The 14,363-nt window shown below is 44.4% G+C and overlaps 1 protein-coding gene across 1 annotated transcript in view; it reads right to left on the bottom strand.

The window, feature by feature from the left end:
• nfatc1 (nuclear factor of activated T cells 1) overlaps positions 1 to 14,028 on the bottom strand; it is a 43,280-nt gene extending 29,252 nt beyond the window's left edge. Inside the window, exons 1-6 of the mRNA XM_035681787.1 lie at positions 13,533 to 14,028; positions 11,044 to 12,091; positions 10,594 to 10,753; positions 5,280 to 5,482; positions 2,964 to 3,136; positions 673 to 813 (exon numbers count right to left, since the gene is read on the bottom strand). Coding sequence (XP_035537680.1) covers positions 673 to 813; positions 2,964 to 3,136; positions 5,280 to 5,482; positions 10,594 to 10,753; positions 11,044 to 12,091; positions 13,533 to 13,551 — 1,744 coding nt within the window. The 5' untranslated portion in view covers positions 13,552 to 14,028. The remainder of the gene's footprint in view (positions 1 to 672; positions 814 to 2,963; positions 3,137 to 5,279; positions 5,483 to 10,593; positions 10,754 to 11,043; positions 12,092 to 13,532) is intronic.
• Between the last annotated feature and the right edge of the window lie 335 nt (positions 14,029 to 14,363).

Genomic DNA, 14,363 nt, shown 5'->3' with positions numbered 1-14,363 from the left:
GGGGGGGGGGGGGGGGGGGGGGGGGGGGCTGCCTGTGTGCCTGGCCGGCCTTGAATTCTTCCTTTCACAGGTGGAACAATGAAAAGGCTTCCCTCTTTTTTATTTTTTTTGAATGAGTCACCGGGCTGATAGGATCACACGTGTTTACATTGCTCCAGCCTTGGCCCAAACTGTACCTCACGTTGCTTTTCTGAAGCTAATCAAGGAAATTGCTGTTTGTAAACCTCCTCGTATCAACATCTGGGAGCAGTCCCCTCTCCCTCCAAACCCAAACGGCTTAAAGTAAGAAAAAGAGAAACAAATACTGAAGCATGGCACACACAAAAGTGCATGCATGCACAGCCCACACCCACACACACACACTCACACACACACACACAACACATGCTGCATTTGTGATCCATTCCTCTGCTGAACAGGCAATGGAAACTTCTGCAAATGTAAATCTGCTGGGTTAAAAATACAGCGCATTAATGTGCACCACATGTGGCACTCTGGCAGGATGGAGGATATTTTGACGGCGGGGGGAGAGAGAGGGAGGGAGGCAAGAGGGAGGCAGTCCTGGGGTTTCTCCAACAACGGAGAGGGAGACACACGCACACACACACACACACACACGCACAGCTGGACTGAGACGACACCGCACCGATTCCAGAACTCCTCCTTTTTTACCTTGAGCCTTTTCCACGAACACCACCTTGGAGTCGTGCTGGAAGTTGTGTCCGTCGAGCAGCATCCTCTCCCCTCCGGGGGCGGGACACGTCTCCAGGCTCTGCTTATCCACCAGCGGCAGCTCCTGGGCCGATCTCTGGGCTGTGGGAGGGAGGAGAGAGAGAAAAACCGGCCTCATCGTTCAGCTAATACACACCCACTCCCCATGCAGACCTGAGCATCCAGACTGAGGGCTGAATCACTACCTAGACGGCTTTCACAGAGCTGCCGCAGAAAAGCTGTAAACCTCAACCTCTTTGTGTTAGAATTAAGCTGCTTCTTTGCCAGTAAGTAGGGAGAGGCTCCATGTTGTGTTTATTTGTGTTTTCCTCAAATTATGGTGGATATTTTGTCTCAAATATTTGGTTTGAGAGGATCTTTCCTCTCCTCGTCTTTCCTACTCCTCTCTCTTACCTTTTGGCCAGCGCCGTCTCATTCCTTGCTCGCTTTCAGTTTTCTGGAAATGATATACTACTTGCCATGAAATATTTGCAAGCATTATCTGTCTAAATGCAATGCTGATGTCTTGGCCAGGTCTCTCTTGTTAATTTCATTGGGATTGACCGGGATGCATAAATAGAGCTTCAATAAAACCTGAAATAGTTTTTCTCATATGAGGATCATCTTTATGTAATTTAATGCTTCTGCTTTCTGATTTTGATAAAACTCTAATTCTTTGGAAACCATCAATCTTTCCCACATCTCTCTATTTCTCTCCGTTCGTCCGTCTGTCGTTCTGCCTCACTCACACACAAAGTGAATTTTGGTCAAAAACAATTGCTCTGTGGCAGTCGTTCAGAAACTAACAATGGTCTATTTCAAGGGGCTGAGATCATGGTTTAACTACTGTCTTTCATTTACCTCATAAGACTTAATCTCTATGGCAGCTCTCCGTGCCAGAACCACATGAAGTGGTTGATCTGCTTGACTTTATCCCAGTCTAGAGAAAGGTCAGCTCCAGTACAGCGCTGAGAGTCAATGGAGTTTATCGAGCAAGGCCTTCATAGCCTTTACACAGACATATACCGGCAAATTAAAATGTACCTCTCAATCATATGCATCGGTTACAAAGCTCCACTGATTACTATCTTCGTCGATTAATCTAATGCTTATCTTTTTATTAAGTGATTAATCATTTAGCCTATAAACCTTTACAAACCAGTGATATTAATCACATTTCCCACAGTCCACGGAGATTTCTTCAGAGTGTTTGTTTAGTCCTAAAAACAGCCCAAAACCCAACAATATTTCCTTTACAGTGACAAAAGAAGAGAGAAAGGCAGCAAATTCTCACATTTGAGAAGCTTTACATTTTTGGATTAATCATTGAATATCTGATTAATCCAGTTTCCAAACATTTTGGATTGTGTTTTTAAAATGGAGAAACGTCTACCTGCCAACCCTAGTCCCATGTGTCATATGCTGAGTGATTTTCTTCCAACAACAAACCAGCACAGGTTACTCACAAGTCTTGTTTATTTTTGCAGGGACAGCACAATAACGCACAATTAAAAGTAATTGCAGCAGAGTTAGCAAACATGTAATTTAATCACATCAGTATTGATAGTCTAGTAAAATGTTCATGCCAGTGTTTTACTCTTATATAGGATGTTTTTGGATGAATATTGCTGCTGCGTTAATGTGTATGTTGAATTTTATTGCTGTAGATGTTTAAGGTCTGAACTCATTTTAACTACTTTATATACAGTTGGGTAGTTTCATCTACAGCAATGCGTTATATTCTTTAAAATCATGATATGTGCGAACCATTTGAGAATTTCCAGTGTGTTATTCTAGAGGCAATGCGTAGATTGTGATATATATTGCATATATCCACTTTTATCAAGTTTACATTTGGGCCACCAAAAATATACTTTGGCCACCAAATTTAGGTGCTTTGTGGGGCCGGGGCTTAAAAATTTTAGGGTCTATCCCTGGTTAGCGTCTTTGTATTTGCAAATTAACACTAAACACAAAGTACAGCTGAGGCGGAACCAAAGTATTGCACAAACTAAAACCAAGCATGATAAAAAAAAGTGAAGATTAGGAGAAAAAGAAACAAATGTAGTTTCGTATCATTTTGCAACCACTAGAATATATCTTCTGACTCCTTGGATGGATCCCGACCACCATGTAAGTGGTCAATAAATCCACTAATCTAACCAGTTAATCATTGTTTGTGAGGCATTTGGGGACAGAAGAGTTTATGAGTCTGATATTTTCAAGGTAAAACAAACAGAATAAGTACTCACAGCACTCAATGGGGTTAGATGCAGCCTGCAAGGACACCGTTCTCCCCGTGGCCTGGTTGATGTGAACTCTGAAGACCATCCGCACACGTGTGTTCTTGCGTCCGATGTCGGTCTCCCCCTTCCTCAGCTCGATGTCCGAGTTACGCAGCTTCAGGATCCCTGCGCAGTCGATCCTGTGTTGGTGGAGACACATGATGAAGAGCCTGAGTCTGTCTGTGCACGAGGCAAAGATCATGTGCATTGATGACATATATACTCTCGCAGTTAATCAGGCTGTGATTTATACAGCAGTGCAGCCAAATCAAAAGTGATTTTCACTCTGGGCTCCATCAACACGGTCCTGAAGGAGGCTGCAGTCATGTCAGCAGAAGATTAACACCAGCAACCCCCTAGCAGAGCTTTTACACATCAGTGCACCCACTATTGGGTAAAATTCAACCTCAATAGAAACAAACGGCTGGGAACGTTCATTACACCTTATGATCCACAAGAGATGGAACCTAAAATACTGTTCTCCTTCCACAAATCTTGCAGCCATGAATTGGCTGTAATGATTTCTTTTTACAGCGTCAGAGTCTTCATCAGACACTTAATAAAAGCCCCCCCCCTTCCACACTCCTCTCTGTCTGCGCTGCATTCATCTAACTTTTTTCATACTTAAATACCTTGAGCCTCTCCAAACGGTTTCTGGCATTTCCATTGCCGTGCTACTTGATGCTGCATTCCTCAAAGCCTAGTTAATGTCAACTTTTACACACATTTGAACACTCCCTAACATTCTTCTCGCCAGACACCAGGGTCTGCTTCGCTGGCGGAGTAATCAGGTGTTGATGCTAAGGACCCCAGCTGTTCAGCTCTCCGCCTACGCAGACAAGCTGAGTGCAAAACCACATAGTGAGGCGTCCGTTCAGTGGCTGAGAAAACGATTAAGACAGAAAGCACAATACCACGAAGAGAGTATTCCTTTTAACGCGATCATTTCATTTATTAAGAGTTAATTGGAGTCATACCAAGTTGACCAACGCAATTTGTGGCTTTATATTAGCTTGAAGATCTAAACTGATGGTTGATTAATGATTTAATTTTACACACGCACCCCTAAATCATCAGAAATATAATAATGCCTGTATTCTATACCACATAATAAAACATCTACTGTATAAGTCACACTGTCAAAACTAAATAAATCTTCCACAAATCCCTGGTCTACACTGTAAGTACTCTGAGGCGAGTCCTCCATGAGAAAAGAGCAACTATATCCCGAGGTGAAGTCGTTGTATAACGGGAGCTTATGTGTTACATCCATTAAAACGCAGAGAAAGTGCTGATGTTAGCAGGCTGCTACTGCCTGCAGCTCAGACAGAAACCCCAGGTCCCTGTTAGCAGCCCAGAGCTTCCCCAGTAATCTGATCTCTGAGGCTTATAAAATGGGAAAGCCACCCGTCTGTGTACAGAGGGCAACACTTTCACAACCAAAACACACAAAAAGACACACGCTCATGGACACACACACACACAGAATACTGTACTGGAACAAACTTCATATCTCCAGGTAGCTTTTTCAGAAAAGCAGCAATGTTTTGATAGGGTTTCATTAGACCAAAAGGAACAAAACTTCTGGAAGGATCCCTCCCAGCTGAATTAAAACTCCTTAAAGTTGAACTTTTATGTGACAACAGAGATACACATCTTTGCAGAGCAGCTGGTGTTTACTGGGTTTTTGTGGACATACTGTAAAGCATCAGATGCTCACTATATCATGGCTATGTTAACCTAGTTATGACTGGATTAGGTCTTGTTTTAAGAAACAACAACATAGCTTTGAAAGGCAGATGAAAGGTCAGTATTCACATATGAAAAACTTATTTATGGAGACTTTCGACTTAACTCTGACTTAAGGACTCGTCTCGACTTACTGTTTGGACTTGTCTCTAATGATTTCAAACTGAAAGTGGATTCTGACTTATCTCGAATAATTTGAGACTTGACTTGTACTTGGGCTTGCCTTAAAACAATGACATATAACTCTAGGTGTCAAAAAAGTTTCACTTTTCAACTAGATTTAGCAACTTTTAACCGACACATGTGGAACTTTGGGAGCAAATACAAATCTCAAGTCATGTCCATGTTGATGCTGGATTGAATCAAGACTTGACGTCCAAGAAAAGTCTGAAATTACTTGAGGCTTGAAGAGAAATACCTCAAAATGCTAAAAAAGTTCAATTTCCCCCTAATTCAGCCCAGTTGTAGAAGATATTTTAACCTACACGTCACCCAAACAAAGCTCCCAGGATGGGGACAACCCCTCATACTCACATGGCCCGCATGTTGTTCTCTGGCAGCAGTGGGATCTCCAGGACCTTGGTGTTGTTGTGCAGGGCCTCGTGGCTCGGGGTGGACACTGTCTTCCCGGTGATACGGTGGACCTGGTAGAAGGCGTGGGGTCTAAGCAGCCTATCATCGGCTGTGCCAATAAACAGCTGCAGGGTCAGAGGCTCGCTCTCCATGTAGCCGTGGAGCTGAGGGGAGGAAGAAAGAAAAGACACAGTTGTGGTTAAGCCCTTATGTCTTTTCCAAAAAAAAAAAGCGAAAAGCATCCATGTGCATGCTGTTGAAACAAATGTAGGTCTTTTAGAGGTCAGCCTCTCAGCATGATGGTTTTCAAACAAAGTACCCATTTAGGATCTTGTAATCACCCTTTTCATCTTCTTTAATTTACTACCAACAGCCTGTATACACTTCCTCCATCAGTACACGTCAGGCCTGCCAAGATGTTGATCCCACAGTAGCCGAATCTCAGGGGCAGCCGCTGCCAGAGAGCAGTAAAAACCACCTACAGCGAGCAGCATTGTGATTTGTGAGCGCTGCGTTTTCCTTGTGACAAGACTAAGCTAGTGTTTCAGGAAAGTCAAGGTCATGTCAATCCCACCAGGCTGCAGCCAATCAGGGTCAAGAAACACTCTCTGTAGTGACCCTACTCTGATTTTGATCAGTAAAACGATCCCGGCATGATGGAGATGGAGACGGCACAGAAGTGCTTCTCGCTGTAGTTGGTGGACTGGACCCAGAGTTTCTAAAGTACTCCCAGACCTCCATAGGTGTTGCTTGAGAGGAGGCCTCCTGCCAGGATGACCTCAACCACCCAAACTGCAGAATGCAGGCATGAAGCCCAAACCCACAGGCTGTAATATGAGAACTGCGGCTACTACTGACACACTGTCTGAGAGTTATGTATGTTATCCATACACTGTGACGGGAGAGGAATTAGAGCAGAATATTTGGCGTTTTGACATCAAAACAACTGAAAGAAACACAATGTGTATAACAAGAAATAACAAGGAACCAGGAAATAGGAATGTACTAAATAATATAAGTCATTAAATGTATAGACCATATGGACAAACTGTTTATATCTAGTGCTGTTTTAGAGGTTAAAAACATATTTTTCCTCATGTGCAAACTACTGCAAAGATGGTGAAGCATTTTGTGTTGAATTTGTGAAGTAGTTTCACAGCGTTCTTGTTGGACTACAGTGAAAATGTCATAAATCACCGGGTATGTGAGCAAAAACACGTGTTTTGAGAGATGAAATGTGACGATGCTGATATTGTCAACCAGATACAACAAACCTGATCAACATTTTCATCTTCCAACACAATAAATATGTTTTAGTGTTCCAAAACATCCCACCATGTCAGAAATTTTCAGCTTCAAATTTCAAGTTGCATATTATTCCTCCATTTGTCAGCCAAAACATAACAAGTTGACGTGTCTGGCAAAAACAGGCTAAAATCTTCTTTTTCAATAAAATTGAGCAACTCTGCTGCACTGATTTTGCTAAAATGCTGCCATTATCAGGTCTGAATCAGAGGAAGTAACATTGCTGCCGGTCGGGGTGAAGTAATATTATTCATCCATCTATGTTAGGTTAGTAATAACTTTTGACTACTACATGTAATCGCAAAACTTAAGGAATACATTAACCGTAGCATATATAAAAATTTAAATTGAAATAATGAGACCTCAAAACTGTCATGAGTAGGCAAGAAAAATGGACAATATGTGCACTTCACCATCCACAGACCCTGTCAAAGTGTTACGGAGGCAGATACTGAACCCCACCTAATTACACGCCACTGTGGATAAGATCGGCAGGGAAATGTTGAAATGAAGACCACAGTTTTCACTTGCACAAGAAGAGCACTCGAGGCGAGGAGTGCCCACAATGAGAGTGAAAGGCTCAGACAGGGGAGGCACAACATGTGATTTGGAGGAGGATCCCTGTCAGGGTTAAGAGCCTGCAAAAGCCCTGTATATTTGTGTAAGGAAATGGGTTGCTGCCTAGCAATGCTGTTTATTTAGGCAGCAGGAAGGAGTGTGATGAAGTGAGGTAGCCCGTTCACAAGGTTACTTTCAAACTGTAATTACTAACAGATTACTGATCATATCCTTTGAATTATTATCAGCATAAAATCCATGCAAATAGAAATAATCAAACTTGATAATGTCAGCTGAACGATTTCAGCTGTTTCTGATTATTTTAAAGAGTATTCCTGCGTAGAGACATTTGTGTTTATGGAAGCATTTATCATCTTTCATTTTAAAGTAGCAATCTTGAAATAAAGAAACCTTTCCTGTTCCTTTTTTTCTTTCGCTCTGTGATCTGAATCATCCGTTTCATAAAGCAGCTGCAGGAGACAACAGTTATGATTTGTTGATGCAATTAAATCAGTGCGATACCACTTCGTATAAACCCTTCACTCCTCCACCCTGGCAGTTTGACATTGGCAATACAGCCACCCCTCCCTAGCTCACATTATCACCCACAAGAGGAATGCCGAGACTCCAGCTGCTCAAGGCACCAAAGAGGAGGAGAAGGGGATGAGGGCAACCGGGGCTCCCTCTCCATTCCTGTCACAGACCCTCCCAACTCTGAAAGGATGATCACAAACACGCAAACATATGGACTGTTTCATCGAGGGAGGGATAGCTCAGTGTGACCATCCTGTCACGCTTTTCTGCTTCACATGATATTTGTTAATTACACTTTGTTTGAAAATCTAAATTCAATCACAAGGATCAAGGCCAAGAAAAAGGCACATGACTCCAAAAGAAAAATGCACTTCATATCAGCTCTCTGGAAGTGTTTTTTAAGCCATAAGCAGATCATGAAAGCTGACTTCAGACAGAGAAAAAAAAAGAAGACCTCACAGCCTAGAATAGGGGGTATTTCCTCTCCACCAAAGTACAGCATGAAACCCTGAGCATTAACTGCGGTGAGGACTGCACACAGCACTTCAGAGGAGCATACTTCAGTCTGCTGCTGGTGTAAGGGCGGGTGTGGTTGAGGCAGGCAAGCAGCGATGGCATTGAAAAAGAACAGAAAATAGCTGGCTTAGCTGTGCTCAGTGCTGGACGTGGAGAAAAAGTGTACCACACAGAACAGGACCGTCCAGAATAAACTCAGTGATGTCTGGGCAGACGAGTGACGGGACTTGCCACAGAGGCTTCCTCAGCCAGCGTCTGCAGCAGAGGCTGCATCGCTGTGTGTAACATGTAATCAGGAAGTCACAGAGATGGGGCTGCCTTTTCTGAGGCTCCTTCCAACATCTCCATCAGAGCCTGCCAGAAACGTGTGTGGTTTAGCCGCTGCCGCCTCCGCAGGACGCAGCGCGCGATGATGTCAGCCGTACACACGGGAACTTTCCTAAACAAAGGGAAGTCTGTGTGGTTGGGGTGGTAGCTGGCGGAAAAGTAGGGGGGGAGGTTTGGGTTTAGGTTTAAAGAGAACACACACTCTCTTTTTTCAGCTAGGGTGAACCCAGACCCCTTTCATTAAATCATTAGCACCTTCTCATGGACAAATACACGCGTCCTGCACAGATGTGTGGCTGAAGTTGCTGGATGGTAAAACATGTTTTCATTTCCAAATGTCCTATTCCACTGCTAATTACAAATATAATATTTCTGTTTCCTTATTCCAAAGCTGCTTCCTCAATGAAAAATGTATCACAACACTGTTAAATTGAACTTTAAAGCATTTTGAATAATGGCTTGTTAGAGACACAATGATCTTTCTGTGAGGTGAAAGTCAAGCAATACTTAGCTATTATCATATATACTGTTTTTGCAGTTAGTATAAAAAGGATCAATATAATCATTTTTTAACCATTTTGTTGAGCCATTGTCATATGTAAATATGAATATTGGTATCTTCCTTATTAATGCATTATCTCTCAGGTATTAAACCTGCATTAACACGTTTTCTTGGCCACTTGGGGGAAGTGCAACAAGCTAAAAACACACAAATTATCACATTATGGAGTTTATATACTGTAAATGTACTATGTATGTGGCTTATTCACACATCAGAGCACACAGAGCAACATTAGCATAATAGTGATTGTGTTTTAGTCCAATATTAATTCTCTTGTAGCTCTGTTTTTGGTCTCTACCAACTCTAGAGGGAAATCTTTCTCTTTAGCTGCTAAATGCTCCACTATGTTCACTGCTAGTTACAAGCTTGAACACACCACTTTCTTAAGTTCTGCTTAGAGTTAGTATGTAATATGGAACTGGGACACAACTTAAAGTCTGCTTAAAATGGCTGCTTAGCACTGTTAGCATTCCCCATTCAACCTAAAGGGCAGGATTAGCTAACTGCTCCTCTGTGGTTGTTTCACGCCAAAAAGACATTTTATCAAAACTGAAAGGCAAACACAGAAAAACTCTGCCCCCATATGTGACGAATGTCTGGTAAACTTGTAGACTTATTGTAATGTATTAATAAAATGTCAAAAGGTATTAATTAAACTGACAGCCCCGCTCAGCACTCACTTTGCCCGACTCTTTGCTGCAAACCCTTTTATTTATTCAGAGACTGAGGTCAGCGGTGCGGAGTAATGGTTGGGGGACCAGATGGGTTTATAACCAAAACATATCTGCAGTTGTCCACATTTTTTTTTCTTCAGACTCGACCACCAGAGCTACTGTGGTTAAAGCTCATGACTAAGCTCTTACTGGCCATGCTACATCACTTTGTAACTGTCTGTGCTGCACTCAAGAACGCAATGGAAAAGTCTGAGTCACCCTTGTCTGGACAGGAACTGACTGAGTGGACTGGTCTGTCTAATAGCATACCTATGGTATTCCATTCAGAAATGTGACATTTTTGAATAACATAACAGCCGGACCACGATACACGTCATCCCGATCTATTTTAACAAATGAGGTTAAAAAAAAAAAGACGAGGGGGGAAAGTGTTGAGGCGAGAAGTGATGAGGTAAGCAGCAAGAGTGAAAATGAGTCTGATGGCTGCACCGTGTGTTGGTCTAATCATCACAGGAAACCAAACAGTCTAGCTCAGTGGTTCTCAACATGTGGTTTTGGCCTTCCTGGTGGGTCACAAGATAAAACTGAGTGGCTGCAAGATGACGAATGTGAAAATTATGTTTTTTTTTGGTATTTGATTATTTTACTTCTAAAACTTTCTATGACACAGTCTAAAGGAGGGAAAATCAGTCTTTGGTTTGAGTGCTCGAAGCTTGTAGAAATGTGCAAGCTGTGATAAGGAGACTTTGTTTGGAGATGTCACAAGACAAGAAAGTTAAGAAGCACTGGTTTAACAGACCTGAACGATAGGGTGTCCTCCTGCCAGGGCCTTCACCGCTCCCCTGCTGCCCTCCGTCTCATAGTGAGCTCGGTGGTGGGATTTGGGCTGCACTTCGATCTGCAGGCTGTACGGCCCCGAGCTGGATGGCAGCTGCCAGTCGAGAGCTGGCAGGGATGGGCTGTCAGGGCAAGAACATGTTCAACATGTCAACTTAACGAGGAGGAAGGAGGGCTTATTTTAGACACACTTATCAAGGTAGAATGTGCAGAATGTGAACACTGTGATATGCCAGACGTTGTGATAAACCTGTTATTACAAATATGTTTAAACTTGTCAGTAAATATTGTGGTGCATGTATGGATGTTTCTCACTAATTGTTCAGGTTTATAATTTAATGAATCTTGTGCACATTAAAAGCCGTTTCTTTCACAGTAGAACAGATCACTCAAATCGTAATTTCTTCCTTACCTGACATATTGCTTTGGCTTGGACCAGGAGTACGGGTGTTGTGGCACATCCAGAAAACCACCACAGTAGCCCTCCTTCTTTAACGGCAGGCGGTTCGAAGGGTGCTCGTCCAGACAGAGCTCCCCCGGACTCAGCTCCTCGCCTCCGGGCTCCACCTTCAGGCTGACTGAGGGGTTGTGCTCCTGGCTGGTTTTCCGGGCCTTCATGGGGATTCCTTCCCCGAGGTCAGCCACTCCGTCTGTGGTCAAAGCGTTGATGGCTGCGAGGATGGCTGAGTTGGTGTACTGGTTGGTGTTTGGCAGCCAGGTCTCCTCGGTGACGCTGATGCGAGGGGAGGTCTGCGGGGATGGTCCAGGCGAGTGGTTGGGCGTATATGGGAAGTGCTTATGCGGTGCCCCGCTGCCGTTAAAGCTGTACTTCCTCTTTGCACCACAAGGGGAGTTGGGCCTGGAGCCACGCTGACCAATCCAGTTGTCATCTGTCAAACTTGTGCGAGGGGAGGTGGAGGGGGAGTGGCGAGGGGAGCCACCAGAGGTGCATCCGTCACCTGGCAGGGCGAGGGTGGAGCCCTTGGGGGACACAGATGGTGACTGCCAGGGGGAGTTCTGGGGCGAGTTGTCGTAGTTGTAGGAGAAGCCTGATTCATAGGAGGAGGCCTCGGAGTGGCAGCTGCGAGATGAGATGCTGCTGGCTGGACTCAGGCAGCTGGGGTCGCGATATCCATCTGCACTGGGGAGGGTCAGTGTCACTATGGAGTTGACTCGCTTGGCAACAGGAAGGTTGCTCTCCTCCACCTCATCCTCAGGAAACTGACCGTAGGCTGTGATCTCAATGCGAGGGCTCTCCAGGGTCGGGGCTCCGTTCGGGCGGACGCTGGAGGATGAATAGTAGCCGGCCGCTCTCATGTCATCCTGTGTGTCATAACTGTGAGGCTCGCTGACAGAGACAGATATAGTGGGGCTGGACTGGAGGCTGTGGTACTGGGAGGGAAGACAAGGGTTGCCCAGTGGGAGGGAGAGACTGACATTTGGCGTGTAGCCATATGCATCTGGAAAGCAAACAGATTAAGTTTGTTACCATGATAATCAAACACACATTCACTGGCTCCCTTACTGAGAGGGAGACAGTTGCCAAGATGAGTCTTACGAGAGTTGTTGCCTATAATGGCAGAAGAACCGCTTGCCTACCAGATTTGGCCCTGGCTATTTCCTGATGCAGAAGGTATACAAGTTAAAACTAAACGCCTCATCTGCAGGGGATCTCCAAACCCACTGAGGCAGCGACACAAAACATCTCTGAATGGCTCAATTTGTACAAAGCAAAGGTGAGAAACAGGAATAAAGGAGCCAAAAATAACTGCAGACTATAAATAACCAAAGGAAAGACCAGGTGTTTTTTTTCCACTTCCCAGTGCCAGATTTATGTCACTTAATGCACATGCTGCAGCCCATAAACTGTAACATCATGGAAACACACACTGATGCTTTTGTTGGCCAGTTTCATGTTCCAACAGCCATCAAAAATAAACACGGGAGCGACATGATTCGTGTATTTGCATGCTGTAAAGGTAAGGGCTGTACCCAGCCTGGGGAAGCTCATGGTCTCGTGCCAACGCTCCCGCTGGGTCATATGAAACTCTGCCCGTCTGTGGGGAAGGCTGAGGTCACAACCAGGGGGCAGAGGAGGGGGAACATGGGAACATGGGAACCGGGAGTTGTGGTTATATGTTGCATGAGGCTGGCTGAATGTGACCACAGTGGAGCGCATTGATACGGACGGAGGCGGCTGCTGCAGACAGACAGATGCAGTCAGACAGCCTGCACTCACCACAGCTCCTGTCTGCTGTAAATTAAAGAGAATTAGGGGCCCCATCATAAAGACTATGACATCAGTGCAGCACCATATGACTCCTTGTAATAAAAGAAAATTGTGCTTACATTTAATGCTGCTTGCGGTGTGTGACACAGTAGCACTGAAATGTTTGTTTTCTATAATTAGACTGCAGTGAATTAGCTGACATCCTAACAGGTAGCCCGAGGCTCTGCGCCATCCAATGAATCTGCTGAATACTGGCATCTGAATCACCCACAATGTTACCCACAATGTTACCCACAATGCCATGTCAGTCATTAGCCCAGGTTCAATTCTGACTATTTTGGGAGCACTTTTTAAGTCATGAGAGCCTCACAGGAGCAGAACCACGCCCACCATGCCCAAATCAGCAGGGAGGGGCGCACACTGAATATCTCCACCGCTGCTTTAATGCTGTCACTGACTGCTATCCACTGAGGCTGAATACAGGCATTCAGTTGGGAGGAAAAGCGCAGCCAAGAGCCTAATTCAATATAACATCACAGTTTACTGTATCGCATCCGAGCGTAAAGTGTCAAACACTGATGTAAAGTTGAATAAATGACACTTTAATAGCTTTACTGTGTGGGGATAATGAGAAGGAATGCCTACTGTAATAAATAAAAGTCCAAACTTACCCTCTTCAGCAGATTTCATTTTCTTCTTGGCGCAGGGAGCAACGTCTGAGATCAAACTCTGAGTACAGCTGCAGATGGGAGCGATTCCGTATCCATATAGCGGAGTTTATATAGTCCCCAGCTGTTGCTCAGGATCCTCTCTCGCTGTGTCGTCGCGAACAAACAACGAGAATGAGAAATAACAAAAGTCAATAAAGGCTTAGTTGGAGAAAAAAAAGCTGTTACTGTTGCAAAAAAAGGAGGGAAGAGTCGCATCCAAAATGGAAAAAAGAGACGAATATTAAAATATGTGGAATAAGATCATGACCGATTCGGTCGTGTTGTCTTATAAAAGCTATTTTCGTCGCTGTGTGGAGATATCGGACTCTGTGTCGGGGGATCCTGACTCTGCTGGGTCGCTGTGACGCACTGCTCCGGCGCACAGAGGACTTCTGCGCTTTTAAAGCCGGGGATCACCTCGGCGGCGATGGACCGCCTCTCCGCGCTCTGACGCATCCACACGTCCGACCACCAGATGGGTCCAGTGGAGATCCTCTCTCACTCTGGGGTTTCCAGAGGCATAGGAGGCCAATTACCAAACCTGGCAGAGAAGCCTGAAGGCTCCGAGATGAGTAAAACAAGCCCCACCATGGGAGAGCCAAATGCAAACCTCCAGTGATTGGAAAAAAAACAACTTACACAGCGCTTGCTAGAGCCAATCCAGCAGAATGTGAGCTAGGGTGAACATCCTTCTGCATATAAACAGTGAATAACTGGAGTTTAAAATGACACAGCACAGCATAATACACGATGATTTGTTGAGTGTCAGATGTTAAATGAAACTCATACTAT

This window comes from Morone saxatilis, unplaced genomic scaffold, assembly GCF_004916995.1.
Source record: "Morone saxatilis isolate NCDOM2014 unplaced genomic scaffold, NCSU_SB_2.0 Contig9, whole genome shotgun sequence".
NCBI lineage: Eukaryota > Metazoa > Chordata > Actinopteri > Moronidae > Morone > Morone saxatilis.
Note: the sequence above shows the minus strand (reverse complement) of the source record. Positions and strands in the feature narration are given on the sequence as shown.